The following is a 17,261-nucleotide window of genomic DNA, read 5'->3' as shown; positions in this document are numbered from 1 at the left end:
TGTCTCCTTTATACACTATCATTATTATCACAAGGGGCACATTACTTTTATTACTTTCTTTTCAAACTGATTTTTACTTAATCTTTTATATTCCTTTTAGCCTCTTCGGACTTGTAAGTCCAATGTCACATAAAACACTTTGTCAAATACGATAGCAGAAAGCAATGTGTCACGACCCAAAATCCACTAAGGGCCGTGATGGCGCCGGACACCATTGTCAGGCAAGCCAACAACCAATAACTAGAAACTTCTTGTTTTAAACTTAAGGGAATCGTTCCTTTTATACATTTAGACAACAAGTAATGGAATAAATTAAAATAAGAATAATGTCTATAACCAAGTAGATATTTAACAATCTTACAACCATCCCAGAACCCGGTGTCACAAGTGCATGAGCATCTACTAATAAGGAAATAAAATACAACATCCGTCCGGAATAGAGTGGATAGGAAATAAATACAATGTACTGAAAAGGGCTATACTAGCTGCGGGCCGCCTCGAATAATGCAACTCACCTAGCCCCCAAATCATCCGTGCTACTACGCCCAGTAGGCCACAAGAGTTACATATACCTGTGCAACAAAAATGCACAGAAGTATAGTATGAGTACGAAAATAACGTGTACTCAATGAGTATCCCGCCTAACTTCGAAGAAGTAGATACGAGATGGTCGACTTCGACACTTACTAATGGTCCAATAGTAAGGTCAGTAATACATTAAATTATGGATTTCTACAAACACGAATTTAGTCCAAATAGAAGGAAACAAGTAAACAATTAATTCTTTTATAGAAAATTTCCAAGATTTCTTTTCGTAATTATCCAAATAACTTCAAGCCATGAAGAGGCAATAATAACGTAATTAAGCTCAAGGCAGCAATACAAGCATGCGCACATCATGCTGAGGCGACAGCCCGATCCAACAGAAATAAACTGTGCACATGCCGAGGGTCGACGGCGTGCCTATAGATGCATCTATTTAATCTGCCGAGGCGTTCGACCCGTTTCAAAATAAACACATAGAGACACTCAATCGAGGAGCCAACATGGGGCAATTATTCAAAGAAAAGCTAATTCTCTTTTAACAATTTAAGAAAATGAGGTTTACATCTTGTTAGGAATTCATTTACTATTTTGAGGTGGTTTAAGCATTTCAACTATTCATAAGATTACAAATATTCAAAGTATAGCATGATTTTGGGTCCTAGACTACCCGGACAATAGCATAATAGTAGCTACGCACGGACTCTCGTCACCTCGTGCGTACGTAGCCCCCACAAATAGGAGCAAATATCCAATTAATTCACCTATGGGGACATTTCCCTCTCACAAGGTTAGAAAGGAGACTCACCTCGCTCCGAAGATCCATAACCGGCATTCCACGCCCTTCCGAAGACTCCAATTGATGCACCACGCTCCAAAACTAGCCAACGGTTACGCAAATCCATTAATATAGCTCAATTATTCATTACAATCTAATTTATAGCAATTCCTAACTCCGATCGAATAGTTGACCAAAACGCCCTCGGGACCACGTGCCCGGAATTCGAAATTTTTCGAAGATAAAGATTACCCATGACCTTAGGAACTCAAATATATAATTTTCACTAAATTTCATACTCAATATCGTGGCTAAATTCCAAGTTTACTAATTTTCTAGGTTTTCCACCAAGACCTCAAATTTATACTAATTTAAATGCTCAAATCCATACATAGTTGATGTATTTAACTCAAAATAGGTGGGGATAACTTACCTTAACGTTGATGACGAAAATCCCCTCTTGAAGCTCCCCAAAAATCGCCCAAGCCATGAAAAATATGAGAGAAATGGCCAAATCCCGATTTTAAAACAACCTTCTGCCTCCAGCTATTTCCGCACCTGCGGTCCCTTGACCGCTTCTGCGGTTCTGCAGGTGCGGTTAAATTACCGCTTCTACGGACCTCCCTAGGCCGCCCTGCTCCGCTTCTGCGATATGCCTTCCGCAGATGCGGTCCCGCTTCTGCGAAACTTTGATCGCATCTGCGGTCCTCTCCAAGATGCCCTCTTCCGCTTCTGCGCTCACTTCTCCGCAAATGCGGTCCCGCTTCTGCGGAACCTTGACCGCATCTGCGGTCCTCAAGCCGTTGACCAAAATTCGCTTCTGCGGCTCCCTTTCCGCTTCTGCGGGGCCGCTTCTGCGGTTAACCCAACGCAGAAGCGAAAATACCAGCAACCAGATCCTTCAACTGTCCAAAAATCTCAATTTCGATCCGTTAACCACCCGGAATCCACCCGAGCCCCTCGAGACCCCAACCAATCATACCAACCAGTCCCAAAACACATTACGGACTTGCTCGAGGCCTCAAATCACATCAAACCACACGAAAATCATGAATTACACCCCGATTCAAGCTTCATGAACTTTAGAACTTCCAACTTCTACTTTCGATGCTTAAACCTATCAAATCAAGTCCGATTGACCTCAAATTTTGCACACAAGTCATATTCGACATTACAGACCTACTGCAACTTTCGAAATCGGATTCCGACCCTGATATCAAAAAGTCTACTTCCGGTCAAACTTCTCAAAAACCTTTAAATTTCTATCTTTAGCCAAATGGCTCCAAAATGACCTACGGACCTCCGAATTCACTTCCGATCGCGCTCCCAACTCCAGAATCACCATACGGAGCTATTCCCGGACTCAGAATCCCAAACGGACATCGATAACACTGAAATGCACTTCAAGCCAAACTTAAGAAATTTCTTAAAAAATGCTAACTTCCACAATAGGCGCCAAAACGCTCCTGAGTTATCCAAAACCCGAACCGGGCATACGCCCAAGTCCGAAATCATCCTACGAACTGTTGGAACCTTCAGATCCCGATTCCTAGGTCATTTTTTCAAAATTCCAATCCTAGTTCATTCTTTCAACTTTAAGCTTCCAAAATGAGAATTCTCTTTCCAAATCAACCCTGGACTTCCCGAAATTCAATTCCGACCACGCGCACAAGTCACAATACCTGAAATGAAGCTGCTCACGGCCTCAGGCTGCTGAACGGAGCGCTAGAGCTCAACACGACCGGTCGGGTCGTTACATTATCTCCCACTTAAACATAAGTTCGTCCTCTAACGTGCTGAGAACTACACTGAAGTGGTCTGAAATTACTGTTTAACACCTCATGCACCTTCCCGTGCTACCAAAACTTAGTTGAGCGCATTCGCTCGATCAATTCTGAAGATATTTCCTTTTATTCAAGCAGATAGGCCTTAGAGCCTAATTCCAACATCCAGAATTCTCTGTCATGCATGTTTCCAACATACGAACATCGTATCAATCACCACACGCTGTACCCAAACATGACTGCATAACTTTGCTGAATTCACACCTTGCATCATTTTACTCACCGGACCACAATAACATTTTCTGATTAACTTAGTCGAAATTCCACGAATTTGATGCTCCCATTGCACCCTATGACACATACAGGTCTTACTCTAGCTCTTACAATGCCGCCACAACGGAAGAGATGTGCAGAAATTCATAATCAACCGCTGAGTCAACCAATCATTGAGTCTATACTGCTGACAAGAAACATTACCACATTCTGAACCAAATAATGATCTTTGCTCCTTAATATATTCCATACAGTTAGATTGCACTGATCATGAATCTAATGATCTCGTCTCACCCAGTACGAACTGTTCAGGCAATAAGCTACCTCGACATGACCAAAAGTCCCATATGATGCTATAATGTGCCAATAGGCTACCAATTCGATCGCGATACAAAAGGAAAAATGAACTCTGGAAGGAATTACCTAACTCACGAACTAATACAGACTTTCCTTAGAAAATAGGAAGCAAGGCGTACAAAAATAGCAGATAGAAAACTATACTCAACATCACACTATTGCGGCGCGCAACCCGATCCAAATAACGTACCCATGGCGGCATGCCACCCGATCCACACGTAGGTCTTACATAATGAGATGCACATCGAGCTAAATTTGCTCCTTACAATAAAATACCGAATTTCGGTCACAAGCACGCTAAGTGCATAATAACATCCCTGAGGGAACATGTAGCGCTATAAGCTACGAAACCCCAACACAACTGAGGTGCGACATACAATCTGAATCTCAAGAGCCATTTGGCTCATATAACATCATTTCTTCGCGGATCCTCGGCACATAAGCAACCTCTCAAGCCGTCTCACAACTCACACGGCGCAATGTATCACTACATAAAGCATATAACAACGAAATAACACCCTGACTATTCCCCCATAAGGAACGCATCACTGAAATGAACACAACTGGCCTGACATAGAGCCCACATTCACATTTAAATTCATCCACCGACCTCGAGTCGATCCCGATCATATCAACTAAACCAATAACCTTTCAAAGGTCCATACTAATTTCCCTCTTCTCATAACACACAAGAACAACCATCATAACCGGAGTACTCATCCACAGTCCACAACTCAATAACTGAGTGCCCTCCAGGCATATATGCTCAAATCAACAATATCATCACAACCTTCATACTTGGTTTAAGTCTTTAATCAATCTAGTGACTACCTGCCTCACTTATACGATCTTCCTGTGGGACACACTCCCACAACCTACCATAACAAATAACTGGGTCGTACCTCCAAACCACCGGCCGCACTAACGTCGAAAAGCGATCAAGAATAATTAACCAGGATGCAAAGTCCTTTTTACAAACAACCTATCTCAGGTGACACTAATGAAAAAACCAACTTACTTTAAACATCGAAACTCCTCTCCTGCTCATCCGAGCTTGTGACATCCTTGTCAACACCGAACTGCTACCTTGATCTTCACTTCAAATTCCATACCACTTGCTGCATTTAACATGCCAATATATGATAGAACTCGTTCTTTATCATAGCTTCGGGACCACTGTTAGATTGACATTTCATCACATAAAAGCTTTCCACTTAACTCACTTCAGGAGAGCCATAGCAGCACACAGGCGAATTTTCATAACTGTAGAATATGCAAACTCTAAGTAGTGGTCTAAGCCACCATAGCCCCTTCCGGAATCTGCTTCCACACAACAAGCCATGATAGTGGAATACCTCTGAATAAAATCAATTACGGCGGCCGACAGGCCTCACACGTACCATCACAAATCACTTGTATAACTTGATCACGCTGAAGGAACTGATCACTAACACCAATATGCCAAATTCAACTATGGATAATCAATCTACCTTCTTCCAATTTATCCTTGATTGCCTTAGAGATAATACTAACTCCATCCAACACATAACATACTCCATCTGCACTCATCTCGAGTGACCTTGAATCATGAGACCATGCTGTCCCGAATCCCACGAACCACTTCATACCTTCCTTGCACGCATATTCGCACCCTCAACTGATACGCCCATCCTGCTAATCCTGTTACGAGTCCGAAACCTCTTCTCGTTTTTCCTCTCAAGAGCTACACTGCGAGTCAAAACATCATAGAACATTCTGGGCCTCCACTCATAGGCTGCTATCAAGCTCGATTCTAAACCGTATCTATAGGCTCAAAATCATTAGGCATCACACTTTATCTTTTGAATTCACTAGGACCGTTGTTGAGAGCCACCCGCTCTGACTTGGCCCCGAACATAATCAATTCCATAAATCTTCTAGCACATGAATACCCCATTGGTGATGCACCTGGCAGAATCCCTTCCCTTGGAACCTGCATCTTTACAAACACAATCTTGAATCCTTCCCCAAGTCTGAACATGGGCCAATAAGGCCAACGATAGCCCACCTTTAATAATTCCTCTGCTCAAATTATCACTTATGGCCTTTTCCCGTTGCTGAAATAGCCCATCAATATGCTAATAACCAGAAACCTCACAAGTAGTTAACCATGCAACCCCATCATAGGCGGTGGGACTCTCCCACTTGGCTCGAAGCCACTATTACACAACTCCGGAATTTACCAGGATTCTTAACCTCCTATTGACATAACCTTGCATAATCAACTGCCAAAATTCTCGATATCTTACTATAGAAATTATTAACAACATTCGCACGACCAATTCCTTCGCTGTATAACCAGTAGAACTCTTCGCAGAAGCCTCGCCAACCACGCGACTGCTAACCTGCTCACAGGAATACCCCACCTGTAGAAGTCACTCCTCGGCATCTTCCAATGATGCTGCATGGGGTACAATCACTACGACATCAATGACCCTTCGTGAGTCCGAGCTCACTCTCCAGCTGCACAAGTCCATTCACCCCTCGTGGACATCAATTGAATGCGCGGCAATATTCCTCCAATCCAAAGTTATGTGGTATCCTTTCTCTATTCACGAAGCTCCGTCCCATTATATCAAATCTCCTGCCGCATGATAGCCCATACTTCTAATTCATCCGTAAGCTTCAATCGCCAGCCACTATAATCCCAAATCATTCCAAACTTTTCTTAAGGTGCGAAATCATCCCACTGCAAAGCCCATATGCAACTCCGCCACTCTCCCACTTAGGCGGAACTCATCCCCTTAATCGACTACTCGACCTTCGCTTCATATACCTGGCCTTTTTAGAATTTTTGAACACCGCCTGACGCTTCCCACATGTCCTTCCTCGTCCGTTGATATTCAGTGGCTGTCTTAAATAAAAATCTATCTTCGTGGCACTTGAACCCACAATTGCTGCTAACTTTAAACCTTTCCGAAGGTCATTTTTATCGAACCGTCAACATTAGAAATACTGATTCAATACTGAACCTCCGCACCCTGCAATATCTGACAGTTGTATCTCCAATTCTATTTCACAATATCTTGCCCCAAAGGCGAATTGTAGCAGATCATAACACCGACAAACTTAGTACGTTCAATTAGGACAACGACACCCCATCATAGAAGAAAACTCCACCACGCTTGCAAATACCAAGTCTCATTACTTCCACCAGCCCACAGCTGACCATCCTTAGTCCGCTTGCCTTTCCCCTGCCGGGAATAAAATACTGAATCTCTTGATTAAGCACTGAGTAAACCTCCCTTCAAGTCATTCACTGCCTCGACACATGGGCAAATATCCTACCATCATATCACTACTGCGGAACAGTCATTCATAGGCATTATGCCAACTTGTGCCTAGCCCCAAAGCCCTCAGAAGTACCGTTACTAAGCTGAAACATTAAAATATCCTTCCATAAGGCGACGATAATAATCAAATCAACTACACCGGGAGAAACATCCCGCACCACATCCGTAGTACCGTTACAATTCCTCAATTCTCGATTTATAACAAGCGCTTTGCGTCGCGTAAGATTGAGTAGGAACGAACTAAAGGCATACACCTCCAAGGATCAAATCGCACTATAAGGAATCAAGAAGGGAAGTACTCCTAACAGTCCTGCAGCCTCCCGAGGATAAGTACAGACGTCTCCGTACCGATCCGCGAGACTCTACTACACTTGCTCATGGCTCGTGAGACCCTAGGAACCTAGTGCTCTGATACCATATTGTCACGACCCAAAATCCACTAAGGATCGTGATGGCGCCGGACACCATTGTCAGGCAAGCCAACAACCAATAACTAGAAACTTCTTGTCTTAAACTTAAGGGAATCGTTCCTTTTACACATTTAGACAACAAGTAATGGAATTCGTTGAAATAAGAATAATGTCTTTAACCAAGTAGATATTTAACAATCTTACAACCATCCCAGAACCCGGTGTCGCAAGTGCATGAGCATCTACTGATAAGGAAATAAAATACAACATCCGTCCGGAATACAGTGGACAGGAAATAAATACAATGTACTGAAAAGGGCTATACTAGCTGCGGGCCGCCTCGAATAATGTAACTAACCTAGCCCCCAAATCATCCGTGCTGCTATGCCCAGTAGGCCACAAGAGTTACATATACCTGTGCAATAAAAATGCACAAAAGTGTAGTATGAGTACGAAAACAACGTGTACTCAATGAGTATCCAGCCTAACCTCGAAGAAGTAGAGACGAGATGGTCGACTTCGACACTTACTAATGGTCCAATAGTGAGGTCAGTAATACATTAAATTATGGATTTCTACAAACACGACTTTAGTCCAAATAGAAGGAAACAAGTAAACAATTAATTCTTTTATAGAAAATTTCCAAGATTTCTTTTCGTAATTATCCAAATAACTTCAAGCCATGAAGAGGCAATAATAACGTAATTAAGCTCAAGGCAGCAATACAAGCATGCGCACATCATGCCGAGGCGACGGCCCGATCCAACAGAAATAAACTGTGCACTTGCCGAGGGTCGACAACGCGCCTATAGATGCATCTATTTAATCCGCCGAGGCGTTCGGCCCGTTCCAAAATAAACACATAGAGACACTCAATCGAGGAGCCAACATGGGGCAATTATTCAAAGAAAAGCTAATTCTCTTTTAACAATTTAAGAAAATGAGGTTTACATCTTGTTAGGAATTCATTTACTATTTTGAGGTGGTTTAAGCATTTCAACTATTCATAAGATTACAAATATTCAAAGTATAGCATGCTTTTGGGTCCTAGACTACCCGGACAATACCATAATAGTAGCTACGCACGGACTCTCGTCACCTCGTGCGTACGTAGCCCCCACAAATAGGAGCAAATATCCAATTAATTCACCTATGGGGATATTTTCCTCTCACAAGGTTAGAAAGGAGACTCACCTCGCTCCGAAGATCCATAACCGGCATTCCACGCCCTTCCGAAGAATCCAATTGATGCACCACGCTCCAAAACTAGCCAACGGTTATGCAAATCCATTAATATATGCTCAATTGTTCATTACAATCTAATTTATAGCAATTCCTAACTCCGATTGAAAAGTTGACCAAAACGCCCTCGGGCCCACGTGCCCGAAATCCGAAATTTTTCGAAAATAAAGATTATCCACGACCTTAGGGACTCAAATATATAATTTTTACTAAATTCCGTACTCAATATCGTGGCTAAATTCCAAGTTTACTAATTTTCTAGGTTTTCCACAAAGACCTCAAATTTATACTAATTTAAATGCTCAAATCCATACATAGTTGATGTATTTAACTCAAAATAGGTGGGGATAACTTACCTTAATGTTGATGACGAAAATCCTCTCTTGAAGCTCCCCAAAAATCGCCCAAGCCATGAAAAATATGAGAGAAATGGCCAAATCCCGATTTAAAACAACCTTCTGCCTCCAGCTATTTTCGCACCTGCTGTCCCTTGACCGCTTCTGCAGTTCCACGGGTGCGGTTAAATTACCGCTTCTGCGGTCCTCCCTAGGCCGCCCTACTTCGCTTCTGCGACATGCCTTCTGCAGATGTGGTCCCGCTTCTGCGGAACTTTGACCGCATCTGCGGTCCTCTCCATGATGCCCTCTTCCGCTTCTGCGCTCACTTCTCCGCAGATGCGCTCCCGCTTATGCGAAACCTTGACCGCATCTGCGGTCCTCAAGCCTTTGACCAAAAACCGCTTCTGCGGCTCCATTTCCGCTTCTGCGGTTAACCCACCACAGAAGCGAAAATACCAGCAACCAGATCCTTCAGCTGTCCAAAAATCCCAATTTTGATCCGTTAACCACCCGGAATCCATGCGAGGCCCCCCGGGACCCCAACCAATCATACCAACCAGTCCCAAAACACATTACGGACTTGCTCGAGGCCTCAAATCACATAAAACCACACAAAAATCATGAATTACACCCCGATTCAAGCTTCATGAACTTTAAAACTTCCAACTTCTACTTTCGATGCTTAAACCTATCAAATCAAGTCCGATTGACCTCAAATTTTGCACACAAGTCATATTCGACATTACGGACCTACTGCAACTTTCAAAATCGGATTCTGACCTCGATATCAAAAAGTCTACTTCCGGTCAAACTTCTCAAAAACCTTCAAATTTCTATCTTTAGCCAAATGGCTCCAAAATGACCTACGGACCTCCGAATTCACTTCCGATCGCGCTCCCAACTCCAGAATCACCATACGGAGCTATTCTCGGACTCGGAATCCCAAACGGACATCGATAACACTGAAATGCACTTCAAGCCAAACTTAAGAAATTTCTTCAAAAATGCTAACTTCCACAATAGGCGCCAAAACGCTCCCGGGTTATCCAAAACCCGAACCGGGCATACGCCCAAGTCCGAAATCATCCTACGAACCTGCTGGAACCTTCAGATCCCGATTCTGAGGTCGTTTACTCAAAATTCCAATCCTAGTTCATTCTTTCAACTTTAAGCTTCCGAAATGAGAATTCTCTTTCCAAATCAACTCTGGACTTCCCGAAATTCAATTCCGACCACGCGCACAAGTCACAATACCTGAAATGAAGCTGCTCACGGCCTCAGGCTGCTGAACGGAGCGCTAGAGATCAAAACGACCGGTCGGGTCGTTACACAATGCAAACTCTTTTTTGTCAAGCTTTCCCGGCTGCACCAAAAATATTGAAGCGGCAAAAGTAATATCAAGTTATCTATGACTATTTGTTAAATCATGTTTAATTCCTCTATACTTTTCTTATTACTTTGCATCTAAAATTTATTATATTCTAATATCTTTGTTTTTAAGTATAATTTATTAGAATTTTAATATGTCAACAAGAAAATATGATCCGCATATTAAAAAATGCCAAAAAAAGATAGAAGAATTGAAACTTTAATACAATCCCCAAAAATGGGAAGAATTTGATGAACAAATCACTAATATAATTGAGCTAGAAGGTAATGGAATCCAAGAAGAAGAAGAAGAAGAAGTTGGTGAAAGTCTAACATAGATCTTTTAGAAAATCAGAAAATCCTAAAAGAATTGAATAATAATCCTAGAAAGTACATGTATTATCCTAGTCAAGAAATCGATTATAAATAAATTATTAAAAAATTTACATCTCAAAAAGCTAGAAAAATAAACTTCAAATAAAATTTTCTTAAATGAGTTTTTAAATATGGAAAAACTTAGGGCCCCTCGTTGAAGTTTGGCTTTACGCTCCAATACCGTTGAGCCGCCCCTGGTTAGTAGCTAGTATTTCTTTTCCATACCAAATAGTATTAATATTATTCTTGTATTTTCCTTCTTAGATTTGTATTACTGCATGTTGTTTCTTTTGTTTCAGTTATCTTATTATCTTGCTGTTGTTACTACTTCCCTTGTTATGGCTTCTCCACTACCGTATTTCTTTTTCAAAACTACTGTGAATAGGGTGGCGGATGCATTCAAAGAAAGGAGCAAAAACAAACTTTTTGGGAAGAACAACAATGTTTGCAAATGAATTTTTTCGGGTAGACATCCTAGGAATTGAAGTAACTAGAAATATTTGATTTGTTATAGTGACAATTTGGAACTGTTTTGTCCGACATAGGAGGGGTCCAATTTCCCCCTAATAATCAGCACTAATATTACTAATTATATATGCAAATTCCCTTTCACCAAAAAAAAAAATATTGTGATTATGTTTTTTTTGAATCGAGGATCTATCAAAAATAACCTTTTTATCACAAGGAAGGAGTAAGGTCAGCATGCATATTATTCTCCACGAACTTTGTGAAATTACTCGGGTATGCTCCTAGAATAAAGAAGCGTTTGGACGCAAAAAAGAACTTGGACTAATAAGGCATCAAATCTTTTTTCAAAGGGACCACAAAATGCACTTATTTAACTTACATATATAAACCCCCAACAAAATTCTATACCGTCCATTCTCTACCATCCTTTGAAATTCTAGGGTTTCTTTCTTCCTCCGCAATTCCCCAATTCCTTCAACTCCCCAATCAAACACTACAACTCCAATATCAACACATATGCAACCCCCAAACTCATTCCAAATTCCTCTAGGATTCATTTAATTTCCCTTTTTCCTATTCTATTTAGGAAAATCTTTTTTGTAGCGTGGTTTAATAAATTGATAATGATAATCTCTGCCTTTCGTCGTTTCACTTCATCGTATGTGTTTAACAAACTTACAAATCTTCGTGTTTTTGGCCCTGGTTTGAACCCTTTCAGTCCTTACAACTTGGCTAATCATTCCTCTCGCTAAACCCCTTATAACTTTTCTGGAATTTTCTTGAAATTGGAAGATAGATCAATCTTGTTGGGAAAAAAAGTTTTGTTTTTCCTTCAAATTTGTTAGTTTTCCTGTGCTTTGCGTTCAACTATGTAAAAGGGTCTTGATTTTGAGTATTAAGATCTAGTCTTTGGACTTGTTGATTAGTTTCAAAATTCTCGGGTTCTTTTTCCCTTAATCATGTAAATTGAAGGGTGTTTGAGCAAATTATCAGTTCTTTTGGGTCTTGTCTGCTGAAGAAATATCTGGGTTTTTCTTGAAATTGAAAAAAAAAAAAGAGATCAATCTTGTTTGAAAAATCCTATTTTTAGTTGTGCTTTTAGGTTCAATTATGGAAAGGGTCTTGATTTTGAGTATCTGAGATAGAAGTTCAATCTTTGGGCTTGTTGATTGGTTTTCAAGATTATCTCGAAAAAAGATTTGTGAGAAAGAAAAGAAAAAGAGTTTACTTTCATTAGGTACTTGTTCTGTTTGTGGAAATAAGAATTTGACCATTGGAACTTGGTTTAGTAAGAAAGTGGGAGAGAAAAATGGAAGAGGATCGGGTTGGTTCAATTAGACGGTCGAGGAGGATGCAGATGACTGCAGGCGATACGGATGATCGCGGCTGGACTCCTCTTCACATTGTTGCTCGGAAGGGTGACCTGAAACAGGTACTTTATAATTAATGTATCAGATGTTATTAATTCATTTTTATTTGATAGATGAACGTTTATGTTACTTATGATTTGGTATTGGGAAATTGGTTAGTGTGTAGAGATTTTGCCAAATATATATTCTATGAGATTTAGTTAATACTAACAGAACCCGAAATATCTGGGATATCGTTGCATACATCCTAGTTAGCTTAATGAGTTGTAATTTTATCTTAACTAGACTATTTGTGGAGATGATAATTTAGGAAAAATGTCCAACAATCGGAGCATTTTGATTGTATTGTAGGTTTAATTGAAGAGGAGGGTGATGGCCAATGCAAAAATAGTCAACCTATATGTAGAGGACTTGTGTGGACGATCCCAGCTAGTACGGGATTTTGTCAACCTATTATGTACCTGTGTAGGTTAGCATTGTCTCCATTTTTCTTTTGTATCGAAATGCCCCTGCCAAAACATTAAAATAAGGGGTATTAGGTAAATTCTTTCTTTCCCTCCCCTGAAAAGCACACAGATTTTCGCTTTAGTTACAAACGGAGTGCGTCATGATCCACAAAATCAATGACTATTGCAATCAACAGCTCCGCCGCTCCAGTAAAACCTCATTATCCGAAGTCCGAACAATTTGGTTTCAAAACCAAGCCGTCTTATCTCTCCTCCAAAGCAGGGTATTTCGCCGACCAACCTAATCATGGCCGACTGTGTGATTCCATGGTCTGAGGGAGGGGAAGGGGGACTTGGTGAACTGTGATGGAAGGTTCTTATTTTGGGTTCTCTTATTTATATTGAAGGTAAAAGATGCATCCATCTTAGTGCAGTTTTGAGGGGGAGGGGGAGAGGGGAGGGAGAGGGACTTGGTGAACTGTGATGGAAGGTTCTTATTTCGGGTTCTGTTAGTAAAAGATGCGTCCATCTTATAGCAGCATTGGATTTCTATTATGCCAAACGCAGCCTTACCCAGGCATGTCTATTTGCACCACCAAATACTACGAGGAGCATTTCTGATGACAGTAAAGAATGTTCTTATTTCGGGTTCTGTTAGTAAAAGATGCGTCCATCTTATAGCAGCATTGGATTTCTATTATGCCAAACCCAGCCTTACCCAGGCATGTCTATTTGCACCACCAAATACTACTAGGAGCATTTCTGATGACAGTAAAGAATGTCTGGGATTTGCTTCACAACTTTTAATTGGTAAAGTTAACAGACAGTCCTGTGTTATACTATACTTTTTGGAGAAAACTCGGATACAGATTCTTTTCTTTCTCCAAAACTTTTGTGTGTTTCAATTTTCTTTTTGATAAAGTTTCTTGTGCGGTAACAGAATGATTCTTTCTCTTCATCCATCCTGTCATGCGCAATCTTCATGTTGGTCTAGGTGTCGTATTTTATATGAGTGTATTTCTTTTTCTTCTGGGACAGGTTAGAAGACTTCTTAATGAAGGCATGGATGCAAATGTGATGGCAGGGGGCCCTAAATCATATGGTATGACCCCACTCCATCTTGCTGCTAAGGGAGGTCACGTGCGAGTTATGGATGAATTGCTTGAGAGAGGTGCTGATATCGATGCTCGAGCCAAGGGTGCATGTGCATGTAAGTGCATGTTTTATTTCCTAGCAATAAAACAAAAAGGCTATGTTGTTTCTTCCTTTCAAAATCATTACTGTTATCATCATGTCTCTTTGTTTGTTTCAGGGACTCCACTCCATCATGCTGCTAAAGAGAGAAAGAAGAAAGCAATCAAATTCTTGATTAGAAATGGTGCTTTTCTGCCAGATGACATCTCTGACACCAGGTTCAATCCACCACTCCACTATTGTCCTGGTCTTGAATGGGCTTATGAAGAGATGAAGCTGCTTCAGCTAGAGAGTTCATCATCTGGTGAGGCCTCCTACAGCTCGGAAAACTGAGGTGGAACTAAGTGTTGATGGTAGAGTTCAGGACTCCTATCAACATAGTATACTCCATGTTAAGTATTGTCATCAGTCAACTCTAGAGTTGCATTTGGATTGTGTGTTTTGGATATCATAATGGTTTCTTTCTTTGTTTGGATTGCATGTTTGGTATCACCTAGTAGACTACTATGTAGGGGTGATACTCACATGAGTTATTATGGTGAATCGTGTGTTGTGGTAGTGTAAGAAAGCTATATCTGTGTGATGTCCACCGTCTGGATGTCACAACTTTTCTTGGTGATGAATAAACCTTTTATAGCTGTGTTTTTGCTCTCTGAATGGATTCCGGGGACTATAAAATTTAAAAAAAGAAGAAGTATCAGTTGGGCCCAGTTAGGCCCACTTAGCCCGCGGGCCGGAATTGTTTAGCCCGGGACCATTAGTTCGTGGGCCCGGTCCCAAATCGGTTCCTACAAAAAGACCATCAGGAGCGGGATCGTTTGGCCCGTTTAAATTGGGACCGGCCCGGGATCGGAACCGTTTGGACCGGTACTTAGCCCACTTAGGTCCGGGACCGGCTCACTTGCCACCCTTACTTTGAGGTAATGAGGTGTGGTTGAAGTTTTCTACTATTTTTTGTAATAAAAGAATCATTGAACTTAAATATCAACGAAGTGGAGGCCATTATGTTATTGAAAAATTCTTGTTCACAATATCAATATGTGATATATAGCAGGGGTTTAGGCTACCAACATATATCCGACGCTACGGTGACATACTGTGTATTCCTTATCGATAAAAAGTGTTGGATAAAATACTCATTTTAAGTTTATGTATATTCTGCTTGTGGTTAAGAGTCTTAATTCTTAGAACATAAATATTATTCTTATGTCCTAGTCATGGGATAATTTAAAAAATATTTTTGGTCTGATATCAAGTTACTAAGTCATACTATGAAAATATGGTAGAGAGTGGTGGAGCTGAGAGTGAGGTGGATTGTGTCTATTTCAGAGAACCAATTCAGATTTATGCTGGAGCGTTCAATTACAGATGTCATTCACCTTGTTAGGAGGTTGATGGAGCAATATAGGGAGAGAAAGAGGGATTTACATATGGTGTTCATATACTTAGAGAGGGCTTATGATAAGGTGTTGAGGGAGGTGTTGTGCAGATGTTTGGAGGCTAGAGGCGTTCCTATTGCATACATTAGGGATATTAAGGACATGTGCGATGGAGCTAAGACTCGGGTGAGGACAGTGAGTGAGGACTCGAAACACTTCCCAGTGTGATAGGGTTGCATCAGGGGTCAACCCTCAGCCCATGTCTGTTTGCCCTGACGATCCGATGCGCTGACACGACACATTTAAGGGAAGATGTCGGGGTACATGTTACTTGCAGGATGACATTGTACTGATTGACGAGACACGAGGTGGTGTTAACGAGAGGTTTGGAGGTAGAGCCTGGAATCTAATGGTTTCAAGTTAAGCAGGACCAAAACAGAATATTTGGAGTGCAAGTTCAGTGGCGCGACTTAGGAAGTGGACGGAGACGTGAGGCTTGATTCACAAGTCATCTCTAAGAGAGAAAGTTTCAGGTACCTTGGGTATGTTATACAAGGAATATGGAGATCGACAAAGATATCACATACGATATTGGGGCGGGATGAATGAAATCGAGGTACGCTTCTCGTGTTCTGTGTGATAAGAATGCGCCACCAAAACATAAAGGTAAATTCTATAGAGCGGTGGTCAGACCGACCATGCTATATGGGACGGAGTATTGGAAAGTCAAGAACTCCCATGTCAAGAAGATGAAGGTGGCTGAAATGAGTATGTTGAGATGGATGTTCAGGCATACCAGGTTAGATAGAATTAGAAATGAAGTTATCCGGGACAAGGTGGGCGTGGCCCCTGTGGAGGAAAAGATGTGGGAGACAATACTTAGGTGATTCGGGCATGTGAAGAGGAGAGACATTGATGCTCCAGTGAGGTGTGAGAGGCTGGCTGTAACGACTCGGCCGATCGTTTTGAGAGTTGTAATCCCATTTCCCCATTTACTACTTATTCCCTGCTTAATTATTGTTATGACTTGTCGGGGTATTTGGTACGGGTCCGTAGAGGTATCAGAATGAATTGAGACACTTAGTCTCAAGGTTGGAAGTTTAAGTTGAAAAGGTTGACCGGATGTTGACTTGTATGTAAATGGCTCTGGAATGGAGTTTTGATGGTTCCGTTAGCTCCATTGGGTGATTTTGGACATAGAAGCGTGTTCTGATAGTGATTTGGAGGCCCGTGGTTGATTTGGGCTTGAAATTGCGTAAGTTGGAAATTTAAAAGTTTGATCGAGGGTGGATTTTGTGGTTACCGGGCTCGGATTGGGGTTCCGGGAGTTGGAGTAGGTCCGTTGTGTCATTTGTGACTTGTGTGCAAAATTTAAGGTCAATCGGACGTGATTTGATGTGTTTCGTCATCGATTGTAGAAGTTGGAATCTCTTAGTTTTCATTAGGCTTGAATTGGGGCGCGATTCGTGTTTGATGTGATTTGAGGGTTCGACTAAGTTCGTATCGTGTTTTATACTTGTTGGTATGTTTGGTTGAGGTCCCGGGGGCCTCGGGTTTATTTCGTATGGTTAACAAATCGAAAATGAGACTTAGAGCATTGCTGA

At 41.3% G+C, this 17,261-nt stretch overlaps 1 protein-coding gene across 1 annotated transcript; it reads left to right on the top strand.

The window, feature by feature from the left end:
* Positions 1-11,668: 11,668 nt before the first annotated feature.
* Positions 11,669-14,931, top strand: LOC109218535 (26S proteasome non-ATPase regulatory subunit 10-like). Its single transcript, XM_019382910.1, has 3 exons — positions 11,669-12,700; positions 14,123-14,294; positions 14,397-14,931. Exons 1-3 carry the CDS (start codon positions 12,578-12,580, stop codon positions 14,609-14,611), a joined length of 510 nt encoding a protein of 169 aa, XP_019238455.1. The 5' UTR covers positions 11,669-12,577; the 3' UTR covers positions 14,612-14,931.
* Positions 14,932-17,261: the final 2,330 nt, after the last annotated feature.

The sequence above is a fragment of the Nicotiana attenuata genome, unplaced genomic scaffold (genome assembly GCF_001879085.1).
Source record: "Nicotiana attenuata strain UT unplaced genomic scaffold, NIATTr2, whole genome shotgun sequence".
In the NCBI taxonomy this organism is placed as follows: Eukaryota; Viridiplantae; Streptophyta; class Magnoliopsida; order Solanales; family Solanaceae; genus Nicotiana; species Nicotiana attenuata.
Note: the sequence above shows the minus strand (reverse complement) of the source record. Positions and strands in the feature narration are given on the sequence as shown.

What these genes read in the sequence shown, in the direction of transcription:
- LOC109218535 (XM_019382910.1), top strand. Translation starts at nt 12,578, where the DNA reads ATGGAAGAGGATCGGGTTGGTTCAATTAGACGGTCGAGGAGGATGCAG. An exon ending in GGAAGGGTGACCTGAAACAG is followed by an intron (nt 12,701 to 14,122) that starts GTACTTTATAAT and finishes CTTCTGGGACAG; the next exon opens with GTTAGAAGACTTCTTAATGA. An exon ending in AGCCAAGGGTGCATGTGCAT is followed by an intron (nt 14,295 to 14,396) that starts GTAAGTGCATGT and finishes TGTTTGTTTCAG; the next exon opens with GGACTCCACTCCATCATGCT.